Source organism: Aethina tumida, chromosome 5 (genome assembly GCF_024364675.1).
Source record: "Aethina tumida isolate Nest 87 chromosome 5, icAetTumi1.1, whole genome shotgun sequence".
In the NCBI taxonomy this organism is placed as follows: Eukaryota; Metazoa; Arthropoda; class Insecta; order Coleoptera; family Nitidulidae; genus Aethina; species Aethina tumida.
This window is the reverse complement of record NC_065439.1, coordinates 19,212,785-19,234,774: the sequence shown is the minus strand read 5'-3', so window position 1 is coordinate 19,234,774 and position 21,990 is coordinate 19,212,785. Positions and strand designations below refer to the sequence as shown.

At 35.6% G+C, this 21,990-nt stretch overlaps 5 protein-coding genes and 1 long non-coding RNA gene across 8 annotated transcripts in view; 2 read left to right on the top strand and 4 right to left on the bottom strand.

The window, feature by feature from the left end:
* Positions 1 to 2,220, bottom strand: part of LOC126265758 (uncharacterized) — a 186,042-nt gene extending 183,822 nt beyond the window's left edge. Inside the window, exon 1 of the long non-coding RNA XR_007548233.1 lies at positions 2,211 to 2,220. This is a non-coding gene — a long non-coding RNA (uncharacterized LOC126265758). The remainder of the gene's footprint in view (positions 1 to 2,210) is intronic.
* Positions 452 to 3,449, top strand: LOC109605134 (HMG box-containing protein 4). Of its 2 annotated transcripts, none has more exons than XM_049968232.1 (5): positions 452 to 610; positions 2,355 to 2,527; positions 2,584 to 2,794; positions 2,850 to 3,082; positions 3,134 to 3,449. In XM_049968232.1, exons 1-5 carry the CDS (start codon positions 574 to 576, stop codon positions 3,305 to 3,307), a joined length of 828 nt encoding a protein of 275 aa, XP_049824189.1. In that variant the 5' UTR covers positions 452 to 573; the 3' UTR covers positions 3,308 to 3,449. The 2 variants fall into 2 exon arrangements, with proteins under 2 accessions (XP_049824189.1, XP_049824190.1); XM_049968233.1 differs by having other exon boundaries at positions 494 to 610; positions 2,380 to 2,527.
* Positions 668 to 2,012, top strand: LOC109605133 (U3 small nucleolar ribonucleoprotein protein IMP4). Its single transcript, XM_020021707.2, has 2 exons — positions 668 to 1,662; positions 1,721 to 2,012. The coding sequence occupies exons 1-2, from the start codon at positions 910 to 912 to the stop codon at positions 1,907 to 1,909; spliced, it is 942 nt and encodes a 313-aa protein (XP_019877266.1). The 5' UTR covers positions 668 to 909; the 3' UTR covers positions 1,910 to 2,012.
* Positions 3,334 to 7,611, bottom strand: LOC109605132 (ubiquitin thioesterase trabid). 2 transcript variants are annotated; one of them, XM_020021706.2, is made up of 11 exons: positions 7,436 to 7,611; positions 6,849 to 7,176; positions 6,379 to 6,533; positions 6,161 to 6,323; positions 5,862 to 6,102; positions 5,612 to 5,811; positions 5,291 to 5,561; positions 4,929 to 5,234; positions 4,699 to 4,873; positions 4,497 to 4,645; positions 3,334 to 4,441 (listed from the first exon to the last, which is right to left on the bottom strand). In XM_020021706.2, exons 2-11 carry the CDS (start codon positions 7,027 to 7,029, stop codon positions 4,363 to 4,365), a joined length of 1,920 nt encoding a protein of 639 aa, XP_019877265.1. In that variant the 5' UTR covers positions 7,030 to 7,176; positions 7,436 to 7,611; the 3' UTR covers positions 3,334 to 4,362. The 2 variants fall into 2 exon arrangements, with proteins under 2 accessions (XP_019877265.1, XP_049824187.1); XM_049968230.1 differs by having other exon boundaries at positions 7,526 to 7,603.
* A 497-nt stretch (positions 7,612 to 8,108) lies between these two features.
* Positions 8,109 to 19,272, bottom strand: LOC109605129 (uncharacterized). Its single transcript, XM_049968225.1, has 15 exons — positions 19,103 to 19,272; positions 16,787 to 18,955; positions 13,222 to 16,708; positions 13,055 to 13,168; positions 12,861 to 13,000; positions 11,477 to 12,800; positions 11,209 to 11,424; positions 10,810 to 11,151; positions 10,346 to 10,750; positions 10,090 to 10,285; positions 9,735 to 10,030; positions 9,454 to 9,677; positions 9,209 to 9,395; positions 8,993 to 9,150; positions 8,109 to 8,940 (listed from the first exon to the last, which is right to left on the bottom strand). Exons 2-15 carry the CDS (start codon positions 18,920 to 18,922, stop codon positions 8,578 to 8,580), a joined length of 9,588 nt encoding a protein of 3,195 aa, XP_049824182.1. The 5' UTR covers positions 18,923 to 18,955; positions 19,103 to 19,272; the 3' UTR covers positions 8,109 to 8,577.
* Positions 19,273 to 19,982: 710 nt separating this feature from the next.
* LOC126265695 (uncharacterized) lies at positions 19,983 to 21,799 on the bottom strand. The gene is made up of 2 exons (XM_049967957.1): positions 21,736 to 21,799; positions 19,983 to 21,131 (listed from the first exon to the last, which is right to left on the bottom strand). Exons 1-2 carry the CDS (start codon positions 21,797 to 21,799, stop codon positions 20,008 to 20,010), a joined length of 1,188 nt encoding a protein of 395 aa, XP_049823914.1. The 3' UTR covers positions 19,983 to 20,007.
* Between the last annotated feature and the right edge of the window lie 191 nt (positions 21,800 to 21,990).

The window sequence follows — 21,990 nt, the reverse complement described above, 5'->3', positions numbered from 1 at the left end:
CAAAATAAAACTTATTAAATACAGCTCCTAAAATATAATTTTCAAAAATTACTTTTTTTCATTTTTTCATAACTTTTGGCTCAATCGCATTTAAATTTAAATTTTTAACAATTTTTAAAACTATAAAGCTTTTCATATTCTTTGTACAATTTTAAAGAAAAAGAATAATTTTTTATTGGACTGTTTTACCTGCTATCAAATTTTGATCTCCTTGTATAATAATAAAAACTTAAAATTAATATTCAAGCTATTAAGAAAGTAATATTTAATATATATTAAGGCTTTTCTGCTTATTTTGGTCTATACTATTATCCTTTCGAATATATTACATTGTTTTTGACATCCTATAATTATCTGTAGATAGTTAGTGACTAGGGATAACTCTTAATTTGAATTTTTTATGGCTAGGAACAACACTTATAAACAATAAGCAATGTGTGACTAACTTCGTTTGAATCTATTTTTACCAAAACAATAATTTATTTTGTACTGTGTTTGTTTAAAGTAACAATTATTAAGTTTTTATACGTCTTTTTAGTTTTTCTAATACAAGAAGAACATCACACGCCAAAAATGGATTCATTTCAAGCTAAGAAACAAAAAACTGAAGGTAAAAACTGTAACCAGTAAATAGCTATCATTTTTATTGATCGATTAATTTAACATTTATTAAAATTATTTTTTATTAAATATGTAACTTGTGTGATAATATTTTAGAGTTCATTGATAAAACGTATCTTAATTTAGAATACAATTTATTCTTGAAAATAATTTGCGACAACTTCATGTATGACACTTTGGTGATTTTACTAGTGTTTTTGTTGTGTTTTGTTGATGCACGTTGCGGTTGAGGTTAAGTGCTCATTGTTTTCAAACTCAAGTGCAGTATTAAAACTCCGCTAGACAAAAATGCTGCGTCGACAAGCGCGACTCCGACGCGAATACCTTTACCGGAAAACCGTCGAGGACCGACAGAATTCGATTCAGGACAAAAAGAATCGAGTAAAGAAGAGTCTGGACAAAAACGTACCGATACACGGCGACTTACAAAAGAAAGCTTTACACTACTCGAAGAAATTGGAATGGGAAGATGCCGGTCCCGAGGCGGCGGTTAATTTGGGGGGCGAAAGTGGCGGTGCTTTCGCCAACTCGCAGGACGACGAGTACAGATATGCCGGGGTGGAGGATCCGAAAATTGTGATAACCACATCCAGAGATCCCAGTTCAAAACTTAAGCAGTTTGTGAAGGAGCTGAGACTAATTTTTCCCAACGCACAGCGAATGAATCGCGGTAATTACGAGATGAAGCAGCTCATTCATGCGTGCAGGGCGAATGATGTGACTGATTTTATTGTGGTGCATGAGCACAGAGGTGTGCCAGACAGTTTGGTGGTGTGTCACTTGCCATATGGGCCCACAGCATATTTTACAATGACTGATGTGGTTATGAGACATGACATTCCTGATATTACCACAATGTCAGAACAGTACCCTCATTTGATTTTCCACAATTTTAAGACAAAGTTAGGGGAACGAACAATGAGTATATTGAAGTATTTATTCCCTGTACCTAAGGAAGACTCAAAAAGGATAATTACATTTGCCAATCATGATGACTATATTAGTTTTAGACACCACAATTATAAAACAGTTGACAGACAGGTAGGAATATTGGTATAAAACTCTGAAAAATGTTATGTTGAAAATTTATTAATTTTAGATTGAATTAAGTGAAGTTGGACCTAGATTTCAATTAAGGTTGTACGAGATTAAGCTGGGTACTTTGGACACAGCAGATTCAGCTGATACAGAATGGGCCTTAAGACCATACATGAATACTACTGTCAAAAGAAGGTTTTTAAGTGATGATGATGGTTGGAAACAAGATGATGATGTCATGCAAGATTAAAATTAATGAAAATTTTCTTTATATAAGTTTCCACAGTTATGTGAAATTGTTAAAACATTGTTATAAAGTGATCTGTATTTTTACAATAAACTTTTAATTAAAATATGTATTTTTATTATTCAGATTCACATTATTCATTATAATTACCAATTTATGCCTGTTTTTGTGATTTAAAATTCTGTTACAAATAAAAAAAATTGAAAGGAAATAATTCTATTACTTATGAATTAAAATCCTGTTATTATTAAAATTGTTTTATTTATGTTAATATTTCTAATTATATTTTATATCAAATTTTTACTCTATTTTTTCTTTATCTGAGTGTAAATATCCTAAACAAATAATCAATTTTATCATGTTTTTTATTTGGTATGGAAACGGTTAGGTTTTGGATGTCATGTCGGAAATCATTTGGGAGCATATTTAAACTAGTGCTTATTTTTAGATTTGGAAGTTACTGGTGTTTCCAGGAGCGGCAGGGTTCGCAAGAAGTCGTCGAAGCTGATGGATTTCGAGTCCCCCGATGAAATAGAAAGACAATACAACAAACGTTCAGTGGCAACTCCAAAGAAAGCTGAGCCCGTTGAACTTCCCAAGAAACAATCAAAATTTGATGACGTACGACTAAGTTTCGGTTAAAGTACATTCGAAATATGCAAATTTAATTTTTGTAGATGTACGACGACAATTACGACAGCGATTCGGACTATAGTGAGTACGAACAACCGGCGAACACGACAGACACAAGCATAGATGATTCGGTAGGATCGGACAGCGAGTTTGACGACAACGATGGCGGAGGTTTCAAGAGATTGGACACAGATTCGTCCAAAAAAAAGCTTGTGATCAAAGACGGACGAATCGTTAAACAAGACAAACTCAAAAGTAATTTTTTTCCCATTTTTTAATTCAATTTAAATGCGACAGCGGATTTTTGTAGCTACCCCCAAACTGGTCACAAAGAAGAATTCTTCATCAAAAATCTCACCGGGTTCTTTGGGCACGTATCAAGTGGGCGGTACTTACGACAACGTTAATGTGTCGCCTTCTAGTCCAAAGGCTAAAGATGGGAATTTTAAAGGCAATGGGATTAAACCTATTGACGTAGCAGCTCATTTAAAATTACTGGGAGAAAGTTTAACGATTATTGGAGAACGATTAAAAGAACACGAAGTATGTATTTTATTATTATCTACGGGAGCTTTTCTGATCTTCGTTTTTTAGGGCCAAATAGCCGTGTCGGGTAGTTTATCAGTATTACTGGACTCCTTACTGTGTGCTCTAGGACCTCTACTGTGCTTGACACAGCAAATTCCAGAACTTCAGGAGAATTGTTGCAGTCCTGAACAACTCATGAACACACTGGATAATGTGGCATTCATAATGCCTGGGCTATAAATATTTATTAGTTAAGCAAAAAGAAAGTAGTTTAAAATCTTTATTATCTATAATTTTATAACAGTGTTAACAATGTAATATAAGTTTTCATAAGTTCTGTATTAATTTAAACTTTTATCTATTAAAATTCTATGTTCATAAATGTTGTGTAAAAACGTTTTAATACATAAATTGACTTTGCAATATTATAATAAAACCTTTACAACAGTTTGATTCAAGTTTATCCTATAAAGAAAATATAGATAACAAAAACAAACATCCCAACAAATAATAAATTAAATACAATGAATGAATTACAATCACTTAGAGGTAAAACAGATAAAATAAAACAGTCCAAGTGATTTTAATCAATCTTCCTCCATATACAAAATAAATAAAGATCTAATAATTTCAATTTTATTTGTACTTCAGCTATCTATAAAAATAAATACGTCTACCCCAGGGAAAACTATACAAATAATATGCATAGGCAAGAAATACAATGTACCAGTATTTATAAAAATTTAGAAAATCTTTGGAGCCATTTACAGTTTCAAAATACTGATTTCTAATGAAGTAAACTCGATTTAAGTACGTCCTTGATTACGAGCCTTGCATTAAATCAAACAGTGATTACATATCAAAATTGTGGCAGTAAGACTTCTATGATTTCCGCTAATATCAAAATTGGTGGAATATGACTTAATTTTGCGATTTTACTACTAACTCAATGGGAGAAAGGAACAAATTGAAGCACTCAACTAGGCATAAGAATCATATTTACAATGCTTTGCCTTTGCAAAATTACAATTATATTATCGATTCAAGGATTAGAGGTAACTAATTACTGGAATACCGACAAGCACTCCGTCTGTCTATTTCATAATTATTACTGCTGCCAATCATTGAATTCCGCGTTGCTATATCTAAACTATGTACGTATTGTTGTCAATGTTGTGTTAGATTTTCTTTATAATTCTAAGGAAAACAGCATTTTAATGTACAGAAGCATTGACAAGGCGCCCCTATAAGGCGTTGCGTCACGGAGTCACGTGCTTCTCCTTTGTGGGCCTGTGTTATTCATCGTCAGTATCGCCCTCACTCGAATAGTCTTGGATTGGGATCGGTCTAGCAAAAGGAGCTGACGTCATCTGACTAAAAACAAATCATAAATTCAGGTGCAACGACTAAAAATAATGGTTTAACTTACGACAATCTTCTGTAATGGTTCAGCCATTCCTCGACCATTTGAGCAACCAATAGCGGCCTTTTGTTCAGCAACTGTTGAGCAACTAATATCCCGCCTTCAGTTTCGCAAACATCCAGCCATTGTCTAAGAATCGTCTCCTCCCGACCCAACTAAATCATAAAAAATTAATCGGAAAACAAAATAATAGTGTAAGGTAACTCACCTCGGATTCGGTAAGGAAATGAATAGGCAACAGTTTCCTGTCACGATCCATTAGAGGCAAGAAAGTGCTTTGCAGCTGATCATGGGCAATGTTCCCATGTTGGGGAGGCGACCTGGTGTCCAGTCTGCTGTATGGCTCCAGAGGAACCAAGGCAGAAAAATGTCCTCTAGTATACCTGAAGATGCCACCACAGTAACAACAATACCAATTTAATGTATCCTTTTAATTACCCTAAAGCTATTGGTGTCCTTACGCAAAACGAGTGCTCCCACAGAAGTGGTAAGTAGACGCCTTCGAAGCGCGCGTATCCCAGGGCCTCACCCCTGAAACTCTTCACGTACTTCACTCCGTAGACGACGATTGGACGGCGTAAAATGTGTGCGAGGGCGAACACATGTAATTGTTCGAGACTTGTGCCGGGTTGACCTGCTAAAGACACCAGACTGCTCCAGTCCTCCTCCCATTGGCCCTCATCGAGAGAATATTGTAAAAATGACGCCTGGCTTGCTTCGTACTCCTTCCACCGTGGATAAAATCTGAACAATCGTAAAAATTCTGCGTAAACATGAATCAGTAAAAGGTTAATACTTACATGTGGCCACCTTGACCGAGACTTTCGGCCAGCGCTCTTCGCAATGTGTTGTCTCTGTCAAAAACGCCCCAGGTTGCCTGCATGACAGAGTCAAGCAGACAGTCGCCGGACGAACGATTCCAGAGAGCGTAGAGTCGCGAGCCCAGTCTCACCGTCAATTCTAGCGACCAATTTATTACTGCAGGATCGGATTCCAACTGCTCCTGGGCGTCCTTGTCTAGTAACTCAGCAAACAGTTGTTCCTGAACTGAACCCGGTAATTCGTCACATTCTAAAATGATAACGTTAGTTAATGTATAATTGCGGGGATACGTATTTTACCGGCAGGAAGGGCAAACGTGGGGAAGTCGGTGACGTAGTTGCAAGGAAAGTTGCCTTTCCTTTGTCGAATTGTCGAGGCGAAGTACCTTCGAATGTCTCTGGCAAGTTCGGGAGCAACGTAACTGGGCACACGCTTTATACCCGAACCCGATCCTTCTATCTGAGTAAGCAACAACGCTAACAAATCTTCTCTTTGAAATCTGAAACATCGTCAAATGTACAATTGAAGTATAAATACTACAGGATGTACCTTATGGCTAGATGAACGAGGGTATGTCCAACATCAAAGGCAGAACTTCGATTGAGTATTGCGACTTCGGAAGCGGTCAGGGTACGAGCTGGGTCGCCTCCGGATGACAGGTAAGCCTCTACCGGTCGCGGATCGCCATCGATCACGCCGGTGCAGGCGTTCAGCCAATTCCAATCGGCGGTGCGCTTCAGGTGCCGCAGCTTTCTCTCCGTCTCCATGTTATTAGGGCTTTGAGATGAATCTGGGACGATACAAACGTCATTATTTAATGAAATTATTCACCTATTGGAGTGAAATACCTAAGATAAGGTCTTTTAATCTGTCGTCATGGCTGGATTCGGTTTCTGTATTTCGGTCCGGCGAAGAGGTGACGTTGGAGGCTTGCGATCGTTGATTATTATTTACTACGTTGCCACACATTGCGCATTTCGTGGTTTTTGGCCAGTTTTCGTACGTACACAGCTGTAAAATACAAATAATATATCCGAGTACAAATAACCCTAACACCTTTCTTTACCGTGCATATCCATTTTCCTTGCGACGTCCTTCGAGTGTTCTCAACATTTGTCAGACTGGAGGGGGGCGAATTGTTTCGTATCAGGCTCTGGGCTAGATCAGAGTGCTGCGATATTCGTAAGGGCTGTAGATGTTCGTGTAAATCGTTTGCGGTTACTAAAATAAAATGCTGTAAGATCCTAAAGAACAAGAAAACTCAATCACATTAAGAAATAACAATAATAATTTCCTTTGTCAAATCTAGAGTTTTGCCATTACATAATCAATTACTACAATTCATTAAAACACAACAAAGAATTACCCATTTATAACTATACAGCAAAATAATCCATTAAAATAAGCAATAAGACATTATTTAAAAAGATTTTGGCTTAGTATTGTGTTATAAAAAGTCTAATTGGATTTTATACATGTAAACAATGTTTTTTCTCCATGTTTTATTCAATGTCTTCTATTAACAAAAACACTTACTAGGCCCAGCTGCAATATTGGAAGAGAATTTTTCATTGGAGCTCAGCTTGTCATCATGTATTCGATATATATCCTCACTAACAAAAGGCTTTGCACCTCTACACATGGTGCATTTAAGGGATGATGGATAGTTTTCATATGTACAGTACTCACAGGACCATTTAGCTTCACTTTCACTCATTTTGGGTGTATTACCTGACCTGACTCGCGAAAATCAGGCGCCAATTGCATGTACAATCTTGTGTCATGAGTTTTTCATATTTGTGTGTTATTTTCTTGGAACTGGGTTACAGCACACCAACAGCTGTGATGATATCAAACTTCATACCTAAAACAAAGTAGCCTGTTGAAGCACAAAGGAGTGCAAGTGTAAATGTAAATATTTAGGTGCAGCCAAAGTTTTGGCAGCTTCCTGATTGGAATTTTTTTGTTGCAATGCCAATGTCATGTCTATTATTATGCGCTGGCATAAAGCGGTAAATGGCAACTAAAACTGACACTGTATTTATTATAAATCAAACGCGCGTCGCTATAAATATTTAGGCGGCCGAAATCAACAATAACCCACTGGAGAAAATTTCTCTCACCTTCAATAATAGGGTCAGAAAAAAAATTATTGTAGTGAAGGCACAATGTGTGACGCTGTTCGTATTGCGATAAACAAATAATTTAGATACCATTTGCATGCCAATCGATTCGCCAGATGTCAAATGAATAGTTTAATTTCTTAAACGTCAAAATATTATTTTGACAATTTAGCACTTGTTTTCTATTTTACAGAGAGATCGGTAAGTCTTAAAGGCAACAGCTAATTTACCGGCTTCAATTTATGTCAATTTATTCCATACAGATGGCACTACCACGCACAACAAATACGGGGGCATAACAAAATGTATTTACAATTTAAACAGAAGAAGAAATATTTAAAATGCCGCATGATTATGAATTTTAACTTGAAAGGTGTAAATTAAAGTATATTATTGTTATATATTTCAGTCGTAAACTGTTAGCTATATCTTTATGTTTCTCTTGCACTTGGTAACGCTGAATTAATTTTTTTTGCAGTTCCACTTTGACCAACAATTAAATAATTATAATCGTAAATTATCAATTTAAATTCATTGAAAGCAATGAAGAAAACTTTAAGATAATATATATAATAAAAAATAAGATAAACCAATTTCTTTTAATGATAATGAAAATGAAAATATTTGTGGGGTTAATATTATGAGAAATGAAAACACGTAAAATAATCTCGGATGCATATAAAATTTATTTAAAGTTTACTAAAATAAATAAATACTCATAAATGAAATAATATTCTAACTATACAAAATAAAAAAATATTCATAAAACTATAAACATAAATTTTATTAACAAAATGAAAAATGTTATCTATTTGTACAATATTTAAATTACAATTATAAACAAAAAAAACTAACGCACAGTATAAAAAAAACGTACAGATTGTTTTACGTCTTGTACAAATACTTAGTAACAGAAAAATATAAACATACAACTAGACCAGATAAAATTAAAACACTATTTTTTTTAAATAAACTCTGATTGTATAAGTATTTCAGTCTTCAAAGTATAGAAATATTACATTCTCAATGCGACTCAAGTAAAAACTCCACAAACACGCTTATTTACATAACTACATTAGTATGAAATCGATTCGGAATAAAAATACGCAGATGTATATTGGAAATTTAAAAACTTTCAAAGTCTATTTGGTATCGCGGTTCTCATGCGTTTTCTTTGCAGGTGATAAGCTAGACCTTGGGTCATTATCACTTTGGGTAATATTAGTTTTGGTCCGTTTTGAGCTTCTGTTCAAAATTGATATTTCCCCACTGCTTCGTCTGTTCCTCAGCCTTTTTTTACTTGTTGAAGGTGCCTCTTCACTGGAGGACGAGCCAGAAGTTGAGATTTTATTTTCGAGTTTAATCTTACTAGTTCCAGGTTTGTTTTTGTCATCCTCATTATCCGGTTGAGCCTCGTCTTCTGACGTTGAAGTCGATTCGCCGGTCGACGATGCCTCTTTTACCTTCGAAGGGCCGGGCTGTGGTTCTCTGGTGGATGTGGAGCTCTAAAATTATGATGTTGGAAATGTGCCCACATAAACATTTTTGGAAACTTACGGGTTCATGTTGTGAACAAACGAATCCCAATTGCCTGTCATGCCTAATGTTACCCTCTGAATGCTGCGGACAATACGAGTTTGTGCATTTTATGCAGCAACGTATCGTCCTCTTCGAACACTCGTTGCAATTATGCCACGGACATATGAACTTGTTACCTTTAATATACATTAGAAATTAATGTACAGTAATTAATTGTCATTAAATGAATGTTACCTTCTGGCCACTTATCTAAATTCAAACAGTTAAGATGATATGTCTTTGTACAGTTTTTATTGTTGCACGCTTCCACTGCTCCACTTTGCCCGCAAATGAAACATGGAGGCACCTGGGGGACGGTCTCCGGTTTATTTTTCTTTTTATTTTTTATTTTTTTCTTTGGCTTAGTGTTGACATTGTCCGCCTAAAACAACAGATAATACAAAAATCTAATTGCAAAAAAAAAACATCTAAAAACAAACCTTATTGACTTTGCCTCCTATAAATCCGGTGCAATTGGGCGCACCACATCTACAGACTTTTTTTTCCTTGCCCACGCACTCCAAATTGTAGTTAAACGTGAGTTCAGTCTCTGCAGGTATGTCATAAAGGGCGAACAATCCAACCCTCATGTCACCTTTCACCGTCCACTTCTGCGTCTCACAATTCGGCTGACAAGAATGGTTCATAAACCTCGCAACGTTTCCTGAAAACACAATTGATTTTACTGTTTTTAACAGAATGTTTTTATTTATTTATTTACCTTTCGGGCCAGCATCCAACATTCGATCTTTATCGATGGTGAGGAAATAGTAATTTTCCTCGTGACACTCGTGCATCTTCTTAATCCGCCTCTGGTATTCGGCATCATCGATAATCTCCCCCACATATTCAATTACGAACTGCCCCTTTCTTATGGGGGAAAGCGACTTTAATCCCCAACCTCGTTCTTTCGTTTTACATGGAACCAATGGTGGGTATTCCCTTTTGTCGAAGCGTTGGTTGCAACATCTCTCCCCAGCTGGACAAATCTCCGGATTACATTCCGTCATTAATATTCTAAACATCGAGATTCACTATTATTATTGTATAATAAGACAGAGAAACAAGATCTTTACCTGTTGAGGCAGTAGCTGTCGGGCCCACAAGGATAGGCTGTTGTAGGGTCACATTCGCAAGCCTGTGTGTTGCTCAAATTGGGGTCAAACTGCTTCACGCCACCAACGGGTTTGTTTATTTTAAGTTTGACGTACCGTGGAGGTTTGTTACCGTTCATAGACTCAATCAACTTGACTTGCATCTGTTCATAAAACTCTGTAAAATAAAATATATTTATAAATATTTATTGCGTCGATTAAATTTTACAATTATCACCTTTTTTTACATCATATGCAGCCGTCGCTTCCGCAATGGCCGTCCTAAATCGCTGTTCATAGTTGTGTTTTTGATTTTTATTACCACCCTTGTCCCCTTTAGTGAACAGAAACGTCCTGCCCTTCGAAAACCAGTAGTGGTCGTACGTGCCGTAAAACATTACCACGAACTCCCCACGATTGTGCGGAATTTTCAGTATATTATCGGGAATTTCGTTGGGATAGAGCACGATGCCGGGCCACCACCTATAGTTGCCCAGTTTGCACCACACGACTTCGTCGTACAGTGGGAAACGACCGGACTCGCAGTCGTCGCATATGAACTTCTCTTCTGGTGCTATGGTTTTCTTTACGCAAGAAGCGTGTGTGCTGACTGGGCATGTCTCACAACACACCAAATTGCCCCCTAAAAATAAATAATTTATTAGTTTTTTAAACCAGTCATGATTAATGTTTAACAGTAACCTCTCGAACAAATGAAACACCAATTAGTGTTCGACACTGGCGGTTTCTTGTTACCTCGTGGATGTCTGGGACACACGAGTTGCGTGAATGAGATTATTTCGCTGCCGGCCGGCACACAAATCGCCGTCTGATGATAGGCCGCGGGACACCTCATGCAACGGGCCAGCTTGTCGGCGGGGCTGCGACGGTCGCTGGACGTCCTCGGATCGTCGGAAACGCACGTGTGGCACGAATGGGCCGGACACACGAACTGGTCCACGTAGTCGTTGTTCTGGACCGTTTGGCTGAGATGCCACGACACTTGCGGCCACAGTTTCAGGCACTCCAGGTGGTAGTACTTGCCTGAAACAAAAACATCAATAGCACACACAATCGGAGTACATTAAACGCAACCATTACCACAATAGTTAACGCTGCACTTCTGACGAACGGCGCATCCGGTGGGAGATTCGAAATTCATGCAGGCCGAGCAATACGGATCCGTATTCGTTGTGCAGAAGCCACACTTGTAGTTTTTGACTTCCACATTTGTCGCAACTTCCTCTTGGAAAATTTCGGTGTCCGCAGTCACGTGCTGAATTTTTTTTCGTACTTCATCTGAACCTAATTTTTTAGCTGTAAAAAATGTATTATTAAATGTATTTTTTGATTAGTCAAGACAACATACATTTTTGTTTCCCGTCCTTCCTTTTTTTCGAACGACCTCTCGTTCGTTCAGGTTTAGATTTTTCCACCTCTTTATCATCTTCATTCTGTGTAGTTTCTGATTCAATGTAATCTTGACTTTCTGTTATTCCTTTTTTCTCTTCCGAGGAATTAACTTCATGTTTCTCCGTCTCATCAGTTGCCTCAGTTAAAATGCAGTCTCCATTGTGAACTAGCTCACATTCATTGTTGTGAAAACCCAAAAAGTTGTTGAGTTTTTGTAATTCTTTTTTCTCGTTAGATTCTTCATTAACTTCCGTCGCCCTAGACAATTCCGATTGCTCATCAGTTGCATCGTCCTGCTTAGAATACACGAACCTAGATTTAACAACGTTTAAATCCTTAGGAGCTTCGTCACAACTAGAATCCGTAGATTCGAAATATTGAGTATCCCCGTTGTCAAATTTCTTCATGATTTCCTTCATTTTGTAGTCAATTTGTTCGGAGAGTGTCATTTGGCTGAAGTTCGGTGGGAAAACTTTAACCGGCGATGCTTGATTTTTCTTAGAAACAACGGTGACAATCTGTACATTACCTACTGACGTTCCATTTATTTTCTTAACTTTTGAACGTGACCGAGTGTGACCTGATTCAACCTGCTCAATTTTCGGAGATTGCTCCATATTCTTGACGTCTTTGGTCTCGGTTACGGACTGATGTCCCTCCTCGTACTTAACATTATCAAAGATCCTCCTGGACGTCCCAATTTCAAGACCATGCACCTCTTCAATTCGAAGCGTTCCATCCAGAAATTGCATAGTACATGAATAGTGATAATTTGCCCAACATTTACCCTTGCACCTGTTTACGTCACTGCCGAACTTGTAACAAAACTGACAAGCCCGGTCTTTGGTCACACCCCTGAAGAGCTTGTTTTTGTTAAAGTGCGCCTTTTGAGCTGCCATGTTGCTTTCATCGCTGGCTTTGGAACCGGTTTCTGAACTCTCATCGTCCGATGCCTTTTTGCGCTTGCGCAGTCTCGGAGAGGCCTCACTGGATTGTTCCTTGTCTGGTTCCTCCTTGACATTTATTATTGAGCGTTTGCGCTTGGTGTACTTTTGACTAGAAGATGCACTCTTCACGCTGTCATCATCTTCGACCTTGATCGCGGCGACTTTGGTCTTTTGCTCCTTCTTATTACCTTTTGCTAATATCTCCAGAAAGAAGGCCTCCTTTTCAGCGTAAGTTTTATTTTTGATATTTTCAGCTTCTTCCACACCGAGTACCCAACGGCTCCTCCATGTAGGTTTGACTTTACAAGCTTCAAAAATTGTTGAAAACTCTTTCTGTAAATTGTTTTAATATTTGTTTTAGTTAGGTTCCTTAGAAAATGTAAGTTAACTTACATTATCTTTAAGCATATCAATGAGATCATCCAAGTCATGTGGACTTGAGTAAGAGAGCAGATTTGTGTCTTTAACCCAAGCTCTTCTGCCTTGGTCCGCAAAGAATCGCACATGATACGTCATATTACTGGATTTTACTCCTAAAAACAGATAGTGTATATTATAATCTTACAAAAATTAATAATGAAACTTACCGATGCGTTTATGATATAACTTTGTTTCTGGTTCCTCAATGATAATGCTGGGCCAATATGAATACTTTCCAATCCTAGACCAAACTAAATCGCCAGGATGGAAAACACTGGGGTCTGTAAACAATTAAATTGATGACCAACTTTTAAACAATAATGGATTAACTCACTTAATAAACTCTTTGGATGAAACCTCTTATTATTGTATAATCCTTCTTCACTCTCATGTTTTACTTCTATCTTAATTGTCTTATTATCTGTTGACTTATCATTGTTTGATTCATGCTTTATCTTGTTATCCGCTATTGACGAAGAGCTACCAGTTTGATGAAGTAATTCACTCAATGGTTTGGTATCATCCTCTTCATAATCAGTGTCCCCCTCTTTAGTAAGGGAGATGGGAGCATTATTTTTGGATAATAGCACATTTTTCAAGTGAAAACCTAAAGGTAAGTCATCATCTGATAAATGCTCCTCGAAATTGTCTTCATCGTTTATAAGCACGGGTGACGCAATTGCCACCTCAACAATTGCTACGTCATTATTATTAGTGGATGAAATTGCATCACTCGTCGACTTCCTTGGGGATCTTTTTGGGCTGTTTGTCTCGGTCTGAACAGTGCTTTTATTTTCCTCCAATGCTTGAAGTCTTAATGATCGTCGTTTAATTTGTTTTAACGTTTCAGAGTCATCGGAATTATCTTCCATCATGCTACTAGGTTCATCTTTGAAATTCTTTACTTCTATGTGTTGACTTTTTTCTTCAGGCGAGTGAAGTTGTACATCAGGTGCATGATTTACTTTGTTGGAGGTTTGTTTAAAACACTCGGTGATTCTTTTATCAATATCTGCTTCAGAATTGGTCCTTACAAGAGTTTTGGCCTCAGCATATTCAAGAAGGGTTGGAGATTCCATTCCAATAGTATTACATTCTACAAGAGTTGTGCCCAATTTAATTTTCATATCGTAGTTATCACTAAAAGATCCAATGATGTTCCTTTTATCAACAACTTCTGATTCAGAATTTGGTGTTATTATATTTGATGGAATGTTTTGGAGATGTGGTTCAGCAAAAAATTCGTTATTCGGTCCCACTTCGTACAGACTTGTTTCCCCAATTCCTTTTTCCTTTTTGATAGTTGAAACAGTTGTAACTTTAACCTTCTCACTTACGACTGTTACTTCTTCATCGTGGCTGGATGCAGGCAAAATTTCCAGGGTAGTTGAGTTAGTTTGTTCAGTAGATTTATTTATTTCATCTTCATGAACATCGGAAACGTTTTTACCAATGACGTTAACTTTTTGTTCCATTTTTAAATGAGAAAGTAACTTTCCAATTTTAGTTAGTGGTGGACTCTTTCTGTAACTTTCAACGTAAGTTTCGAAGCCACATCTATCCTGTACGTCCTCCATTTCGATTTCTTCATCATCCAGTTCATCCAGGCACTCCTTTTTAATTTCATACTCCTGAGAAAAACTTGTTACTTTATCGATTTTATATATAAAATCTGACTCAGAATTTCTGAGCAAATTGCTTTTGAATTGAGTTGGACTTTCTGTGTCAGTAATTGATTCAATGATGTTTGTTTCAGCTTTAGAATCACAATTTGACGATATTTTACTTACTAAATCTGGTGGAATTTTTTCCGTCTTTTGGAAATCTTTATCATTTGCTTTCGTATAATTAGTTATTTCGCTAATTTGTACGGCAACATCCAACTTAGAATTATTTAGTAAATTTCCACTAAGGGCTTTTGATAGATGTTTGCCTGTGTTATTCAAATCTGGATCAACAACAGCCTGAAGCTCCTTCGTAAGACGTGATGATCGCCGAATTTTCACTTCATTAGAACTAGATTCATGAGTTACATCTTTTGCTTCAATTTTATTTCCGGAATTTTTGGTATCACAAAACTCTACATTGTTTGATTCATCCAACGTTAACTTTCTGGTTGATCTATTTACGGCTTTGACTGGACTCGTTTCAATGACTTCAACATCTGTATGTGGCTCAGTGGTTTCTGGTAATTGATTTATACGTTCAAAAGGGAATTTTTCAGTGTCTTGACAACTTGCCTCAATCAGATTATTGGAGTCTTCATTATTTACTTTCTGAACTTTATTCTTGTCTTCTATTTTTACTTTAGAAGAATTATCTAAATCTGTGTAACTATCAAGTTCATTGTTATTTTTTATTTTTATATCTTTTTCATTATCACTAATATGAATACTTTTACCATTATTTATATATTCATAGATTTCAGGACTACATTCATTCAATTTATTGACCAATTCAAACCTTGGAGATCTTCTATATTTGACTATTGAAGGACTTTTCTCGCCACGTTGAAAATCTGTATCAGTAATGACCTCATTTTTAACATTTTCAAATCCTAACTCTGTATCCTTGAAACTTCCCTTTTGTATTTGTTCTTTAACTTCAGGCTCCTTGAAAAGTTGAGATTCTGTCTGAGTAACACTTACATCAATGTCATCATTACTGATTTTATTGTCAATTTCAGTTTCAGTAGATTGATTTACTACTTCCACCTGAGAAAGTCTTGGTGATCTTCTATTTTTAACCTGCGATGAACTTTTCTTCGTTTTTTGCTTAATTGAATTAATTGCAACGTCATTTGTGTTAATTTCCATTACATTTTCGTCATTCTTTAAATCCTGGAACTTCTTAACTGGCGTTGGACTTTTCTGGGCTTTTTGTACATCTAAATCAATTATAGAGTCATTTGTTTCATTTTCATTCTGAACTAAATCCTTTTTCGGAACAGCAGAATCTTGCAGCCTTAGTGACCGCCGGACCTTTGTTAAACTACCTTGTTCATTTTCTGGAAGACTTTGGTGTGGTACAAGAGTAGTGACTCCCTTAATACTGTCTTTTTCATGATTTGACTCAAGAGATATTTGATCCGCAATTAATTTTTGTAGTAAGTTTATGTCCTTTGGTAAATTAATTTTTATATCTTTCTTTGTTTCCAAAGGAGTCGGCGATTCTAATGTTTTGACCAACCTTAATGATTTCCTCCTTCTAACTGAGTTGTCCATAATTTCTTTTGGTAATTCGTTTTCTTCATTGCTTATTTCTGACGATTTATTCTCATCCTTCCTGGGAACAAAATTGTTTTTAGTAAACTGTAATGATTCAGGATCATCTGTTTGAAGGTCAGATGAATTATTCAATTTTACAGTAGTAGTTTCCACATTAATTATTTGCTTAGATTTTTTTTCTTCAACATCCGTAAAATTTTCTTGGATATCCAATGCTTGCAAAGGCTTCCCCGACCTGGTCGACCTCATGTTTTTTTTCATGGACGTTTCTTCTTTCAGAATTTTATATTCGTTAGATGTTTGCGGTTGTGGAGGTAATAGTTTTTCATCCAAGTTCATACCAATAATTACTTCAGTCTTATTATTGGACGCAGCTAACTTGTGGTTCCTTAAAGACCTAGATGATGACCTAGATAATATTTTATCATTCATCATAATATTGTCGGTGGATTTTTCGTTGGTGCTTGAATTCTCTGGCTCGAAACTTGTGTCATCTGACCAATACCTTTTCTTCTTTTCTACAACAAAATTATTTAACCTTTTCCTTCTCTCTATTCGCTTTGTGCGGGCACTTTTGGGCTTTCGATTAGGACGCTGCAAACATTTCTTTGTTAATTTGTTAGATTCGTCACTCAGTAATTTTTTAATATAAAATAGTGGCTCTAACATTACCTTACATTCCTTACAACCCATAGTTTTGGCCAACATCTTCTCATCCCTCGCAATTGCCTCAGAAGATTGCCCAGTTTTATGCACACCCTCAACTGTTTGTGACACGGACTTCTTCGACCTCAAACGTTGTTTGATGTGGTTGACCTTTTCGTCTTTGATTATCCCGTCAATGATTGCTTGCTTGTCCTCTTCATTGCATTGGTAATTTCTGAGGAGCATAAAAATCTCATCGCACTGTAGCATGAACCGCTCATTGGGAACAATAGTGCCCGGCAATGAAACGCAACGTTGCATAGAAACTCGTTTTGTTGGGCTGACACCAAAGAACGAATGCGATCTGTGTTTTCTTGGACTAGTGGTTATTCCTTCAGGTGAACTTAAATTTATGTCTTCACTATTTGAGGCAGTAACATCATTGCTTGAATTGCATGTGGATGAGGTAGAGGCAGCAAAAGATTTTAAGTCTACAGATTTCTCAAGAGTATTTGACTGATTATTTTTCTTAACAGGACTTGGCACCTCTTTCAAAGTTTTCTCTTTAGATACCAGATTCCTTGAATCAGTACTTCTACTTATCAAAGTAGTTTTTTTCTCTTCTGGTAAATCTAACAGTTTTTTGTTTTCAGTTTCAACAGTGTTTGTTGCTCCTTCCTTGGATTTCGACATTGTTTTTGCTTTAACGCCATCCAGATTTGAAAGATATGTGACACTATAGTTTCCTTCAATTCCTGTTGAATGATTAATGCTAGTGTTACTACTAAAAGAACTTTGGGAACACTTAAAGGTATAAACAACATCTTCATCCTCAATCCTGATGACATCCTCATCAGTATGTTCAGATTTAAATGAACTAGCATCCATTAACAAATCATTGGCAATTTCTTGAATATAATGGGATTGTGACTGAACAACTGGAGATGTAATTCTTTGCTTGGAGTTAGAATGAGAATTACTGGTGTTGTAAGAGAGTAGTAGTTGTTTTGTTGTATCAGTTTCTTGTGTATGAATATCAGATTTACTTTGTTGTTTTTTGAGTTTCTTTTGTGATGATCTTTGGTTTATATTTTCAAAGTCCTTTGGCAGTTTATTGTCTTTTATTTCAAAATATTTGGTGGAAGTGTTAATATCAACATTATTTGCTTGTGTGGTCTTAGCAGACACAACTGGACAATTCTCAGTTGATATATTGGCAGTGTTAATGTCAGTAATACTTAATAATTTCAGATCAGCTATTCCTTCTTTACTTGTATTTGAATTTGTTTTGCTGCTAGTTGAAGAACTTTGTTTTTTTATTGGTAACTGATCTTTAATTGCATCTTTGGATTTATTTACATGTAATAAACTATCTTCAGAGAGATTTTGATTAGTATTTATATGAGATGAATCACTATTAGTACTAGAATTTTCATTCTCTGTTTCAAGAGTACTTTGGGTGTCATCTTCAATGATGGCCTTACTATCAGTCTTAGCTTTGTTAACATCATTTTGTGGTTCTAATACTAAAACTGGTTTGGTACCTTTTCTGAATGCATTCTTAGACTGAGCAGCTTTCACCTTTAATGGAGTGGATGTATAAAAGTGACTTACCCCTTCAGATAAACTGCTCACACTCGAAGAATCAGATCTAACTGATGACCGGGTTCTAATCTTTTTCTCAACCACCTCCCTTTCTGCTTTAAACCGTACTTCCTCACACATGGGCAAAAAATCTGAGCCCAGGCTGAAGTCCCAATTACTTTTCCATGGCTTTGCATTCAAAGCCATATCCAAGAACACTGGTTTTACATTGATTTCATTTAGATCCAGGTCTCCATTAATTTTCAGTTCTTTAATGCAATGAACCTGTATGTCTATTGGGTCATCTGGCAAACCAAAGGTCTCAAACTTCTTCTCCCGTACCTTACTGTAAACTTTCAGTGAAGTTTTTGATTCTTCCTCAGGTATGGTGTTATTGCACAACTCCAAATCACCCTGATAAAGGCCTGGCAACTGACCTAATTGCGGATTATTCAGACCATCAAGGATTTTGCCGCGTTCAAGATTCCATTGTACTTTGCGTTTTCCATTTTCAATGGGTGGTGGATAGGATTTCCAGTCGAGATAGTCGCCTGTCGCCTCGTCTTCGGTGGCCTCCATTGTACTATTATTTAGGATACATCAGTTATTGGTCTAGAACGGAAGACAAATAGGTTATGTTAGTTTTGATTGCGGATCGAATTTAGCGTCTAATTATAACGGAAAGTGAATGCAACAGTTCATTATTATTGTAGTAGAAGTATGTTTCTGTATCAAGCAAATAATAGTAAATGCATTTACCGTTGTTGTATTTGAATAATTTAAAACAATGCTAAGGGGCAACTTGTTTTGTTGTGAATAAAGATTTGTAGAAGTTATGGTTGGACACTCTCCTTTAACAATGGTTTACTACTGAAATATGCCTATATCATGGCAGTAATTTGTTTAGTGTAAAATTTTTATTAGAAAACTAAAAACTATACAAGAGACCCGACAGAGACTAAGTTACAGAACATAGCCGCATACAATTTTTTACACTTTCCCGCGTCCATAAAACTCAAACGCTGTGAAGTTGGATTTTAATGATTTGTTGCAAAAAAATAAAGCCATCAAAAGTTACTAATTTTTATTGTATCATCGAACCATTAGTAGCATTAAATTAACCTGAAACAAAAGTAAAATAATAAAATATTCTTATGACGTCATTAAAATAGAATGACTTGCAATATACGGGGGCTCGTCCAAATACTATAAAATATTAAATTTATTATTAAAAAAATGTATTTTGAATTATATATTATTTTTATCTATTCATTAATGTCTTAATTTGTTCACTTTTATTTTATTAAAATGCTTGTAGATTTGTTATTTAATTTATGTAATCATAAATCATTTACTAGAAGCGAATATTTAAAGGCTTAACTACAATCTTAAATATATAACATGATAAAACAACAAACCACATGATATTCTTCCAAAGTTTTATATTAAAACTAACATTTTTGTATTAGTTTTAAGGAACACACCTAGTGTAAAATTTTAAAAAAATTCTCAAAATTCTCTCAAATTGTTTTTGAGTTATAGCCTTATAAAAAATAACCGTTCAACAGTTAGAAAGGGGATCTACCAGAAATGGCACTAGGTACTAATTTAAAAATGTGGCGGGAATATATTTTTCTTTTTTAATTTTAATTATTTACTAAAATTTATTTCGATATTTTCTTGTAATATAAGGCTATTGGTATTCTAAAAGTAAAATGCTTCTTAAGTGGAATTGTTTTTCGATTTCTACAACCATAAATAAATTCAAAAACAAACATCAACAAACTAAAGCACAATCCTAGATATAGTAAAATAAAACAAGAAGCTAAGTCGTCGTATTCAAAAGGTCTTATAGAAAAACCAACATCAATAGTTTTCGTTGTATTTTTGGTAGATGCAATAATAATGTATGACATATTTCTCACCGCATCAGCTTCCCATTTATTAATAAAACCACCCTGCACCAAGCCTAGTATAACTCGATTTAAATCACGTAAAAAGAACAATTGTTTATGAGTTAAATAAGCCAACAAGTATGACAAGGGGCATTCTTTCACAAGATGCATTTTAATATCACTCGTTTCGAATTTTTGCTTGAACGTCAGGTATTTCCCTTTTGTTTTTCTGATTAAATACGCCAGAGATTTCGGCATCGAACTGTTTGCAATGTAAAATTTCCTGTTTAATTCCTCCATATGTTGGGATTTAAATCCCGCGAAAGTGCTGGCCAAGCTACTAGAACTGGATGATACTCTGTACTCGGAGTTTGCCAAATCTTCGAGGGTGTCAATTTCCGGATAAAACCCTGGTACTGTCAACACATTGACCAAAGAACTTTGAAAAATCGTCGAGAAAATGAGGCCGAAAAATATAATAGTACTTAATAGAAGTTTTTCAGTGATTTTGGATGTTTTGTGAACCATTTCGGATGTATTAAATACAATTTTAATAACTTCTAAAGTTGCTCCTAAAACTGATAAGTAACGTTTCGTTGTGAATCTTTGAAGCATATACAACACAAAAACAGAAACGGTAAACGTCACAACAATATAGACCCACATCAACCAATTAAAAACCCTAATAACACCCATCCAAGTGGGTATTTTTTTAGCAGCCGGAACCACAACACATAACGGATCTTCCATTATAACATCCGTAAACACCGAATTGTTAACGTGATAGTCCTTCAAGAAAAGATTATTGAAAATTACGTCGATTTTTCTATTGTATAACTCTCCAATAGCTCCAGTTCCATTGCCATTTTTAACAGAACCATAATCGTCTCCGCCTTTCGGAATATGACAGTCCAAGTTAATGTTTAATTTCTTGGACACTGCTTCCACAACGGAAGAATCTATTCCATTGAATTGATTGTTTATTTTGAAAGATGTTGGGAGACTTTCAAACAGGGTGCACTCAACTTTTATTCCAAAATAATTGTTCGTATTTGAATGTTTCCTGAAATTATAAAATGTAGATTTTTCAACAGTGTTGTTGAAAACGTTGAAGGCAAAAATTGATTTAGTATGGGTGTTAATTAAAATAACTTGTTTCTTCCTAGATTTAAATATCTTTTCAAACAATCCTGAGTACATACTTCTAGCAATTAAAATAATTTTAGTGTCTTCATTTTCCATTAATATATCTTGAATATTTTGCAAATTGTTCAGTTTAACAATTAAAGTTTTATTATTTAATGTTTTAAACCTTTGATAATCGTTGAAACATTTAAAATTTGTGATTACAAATTGTATTTCTCTCTGCGGACGAAAGTTATAATTTATCACTATAAGATTAGATGAACCACCAAGATACCATTCTATAAAAAGTGAAACAGAATTGTCCCATCTATGAATTGGCCGTAATTTACTAAAAACTTGATTAAACAGTACTGCAACCAGGATACACAACGCTCGGACTTTCATTGCTAAATAACTTAGGGTCAAATTGGAACATGCAAAGCTAATTATTTAATCGCAGTTGTTAGTCTACTTAGATTTTAATTAAAATTTACATCATAACTTATTTGTTTTGCTAATTATATATTCTGAAATGTCAACAAAGTTGTATTTTAAGGAATAATAAATATAATTTATCTGGTGTTTAAAACTGATGTTTTGGAACATGCAACGGTAATCATTTAACAA

What these genes read in the sequence shown, in the direction of transcription:
- LOC109605132 (XM_020021706.2), bottom strand. Translation starts at nt 7,029, where the DNA reads ATGAGTGAAAGTGAAGCTAAATGGTCCTGTGAGTACTGTACATATGAA. An exon ending in CTCGGTCAAGGTGGCCACAT is followed by an intron (nt 5,235 to 5,290) that starts GTAAGTATTAAC and finishes ACGATTGTTCAG; the next exon opens with ATTTTATCCACGGTGGAAGG. An exon ending in AACCATTACAGAAGATTGTC is followed by an intron (nt 4,442 to 4,496) that starts GTAAGTTAAACC and finishes ATTTGTTTTTAG; the next exon opens with TCAGATGACGTCAGCTCCTT.
- LOC109605133 (XM_020021707.2), top strand. Translation starts at nt 910, where the DNA reads ATGCTGCGTCGACAAGCGCGACTCCGACGCGAATACCTTTACCGGAAA. An exon ending in ATAAAACAGTTGACAGACAG is followed by an intron (nt 1,663 to 1,720) that starts GTAGGAATATTG and finishes TATTAATTTTAG; the next exon opens with ATTGAATTAAGTGAAGTTGG.
- LOC126265695 (XM_049967957.1), bottom strand. Translation starts at nt 21,799, where the DNA reads ATGTTCCAATTTGACCCTAAGTTATTTAGCAATGAAAGTCCGAGCGTT. An exon ending in CGTTGTGTATCCTGGTTGCA is followed by an intron (nt 21,132 to 21,735) that starts GTACTGTTTAAT and finishes ATATTCCGAAAG; the next exon opens with GCGGAGACGATTATGGTTCT.
- LOC109605129 (XM_049968225.1), bottom strand. Translation starts at nt 18,922, where the DNA reads ATGGAGGCCACCGAAGACGAGGCGACAGGCGACTATCTCGACTGGAAA. An exon ending in GTTGGATGCTGGCCCGAAAG is followed by an intron (nt 9,678 to 9,734) that starts GTAAATAAATAA and finishes TTGTGTTTTCAG; the next exon opens with GAAACGTTGCGAGGTTTATG. An exon ending in TAGGAGGCAAAGTCAATAAG is followed by an intron (nt 9,396 to 9,453) that starts GTTTGTTTTTAG and finishes CTGTTGTTTTAG; the next exon opens with GCGGACAATGTCAACACTAA.
- LOC109605134 (XM_049968232.1), top strand. Translation starts at nt 574, where the DNA reads ATGGATTCATTTCAAGCTAAGAAACAAAAAACTGAAG. An exon ending in TAAGAAACAAAAAACTGAAG is followed by an intron (nt 611 to 2,354) that starts GTAAAAACTGTA and finishes GCTTATTTTTAG; the next exon opens with ATTTGGAAGTTACTGGTGTT. An exon ending in TAAACAAGACAAACTCAAAA is followed by an intron (nt 2,795 to 2,849) that starts GTAATTTTTTTC and finishes GGATTTTTGTAG; the next exon opens with CTACCCCCAAACTGGTCACA.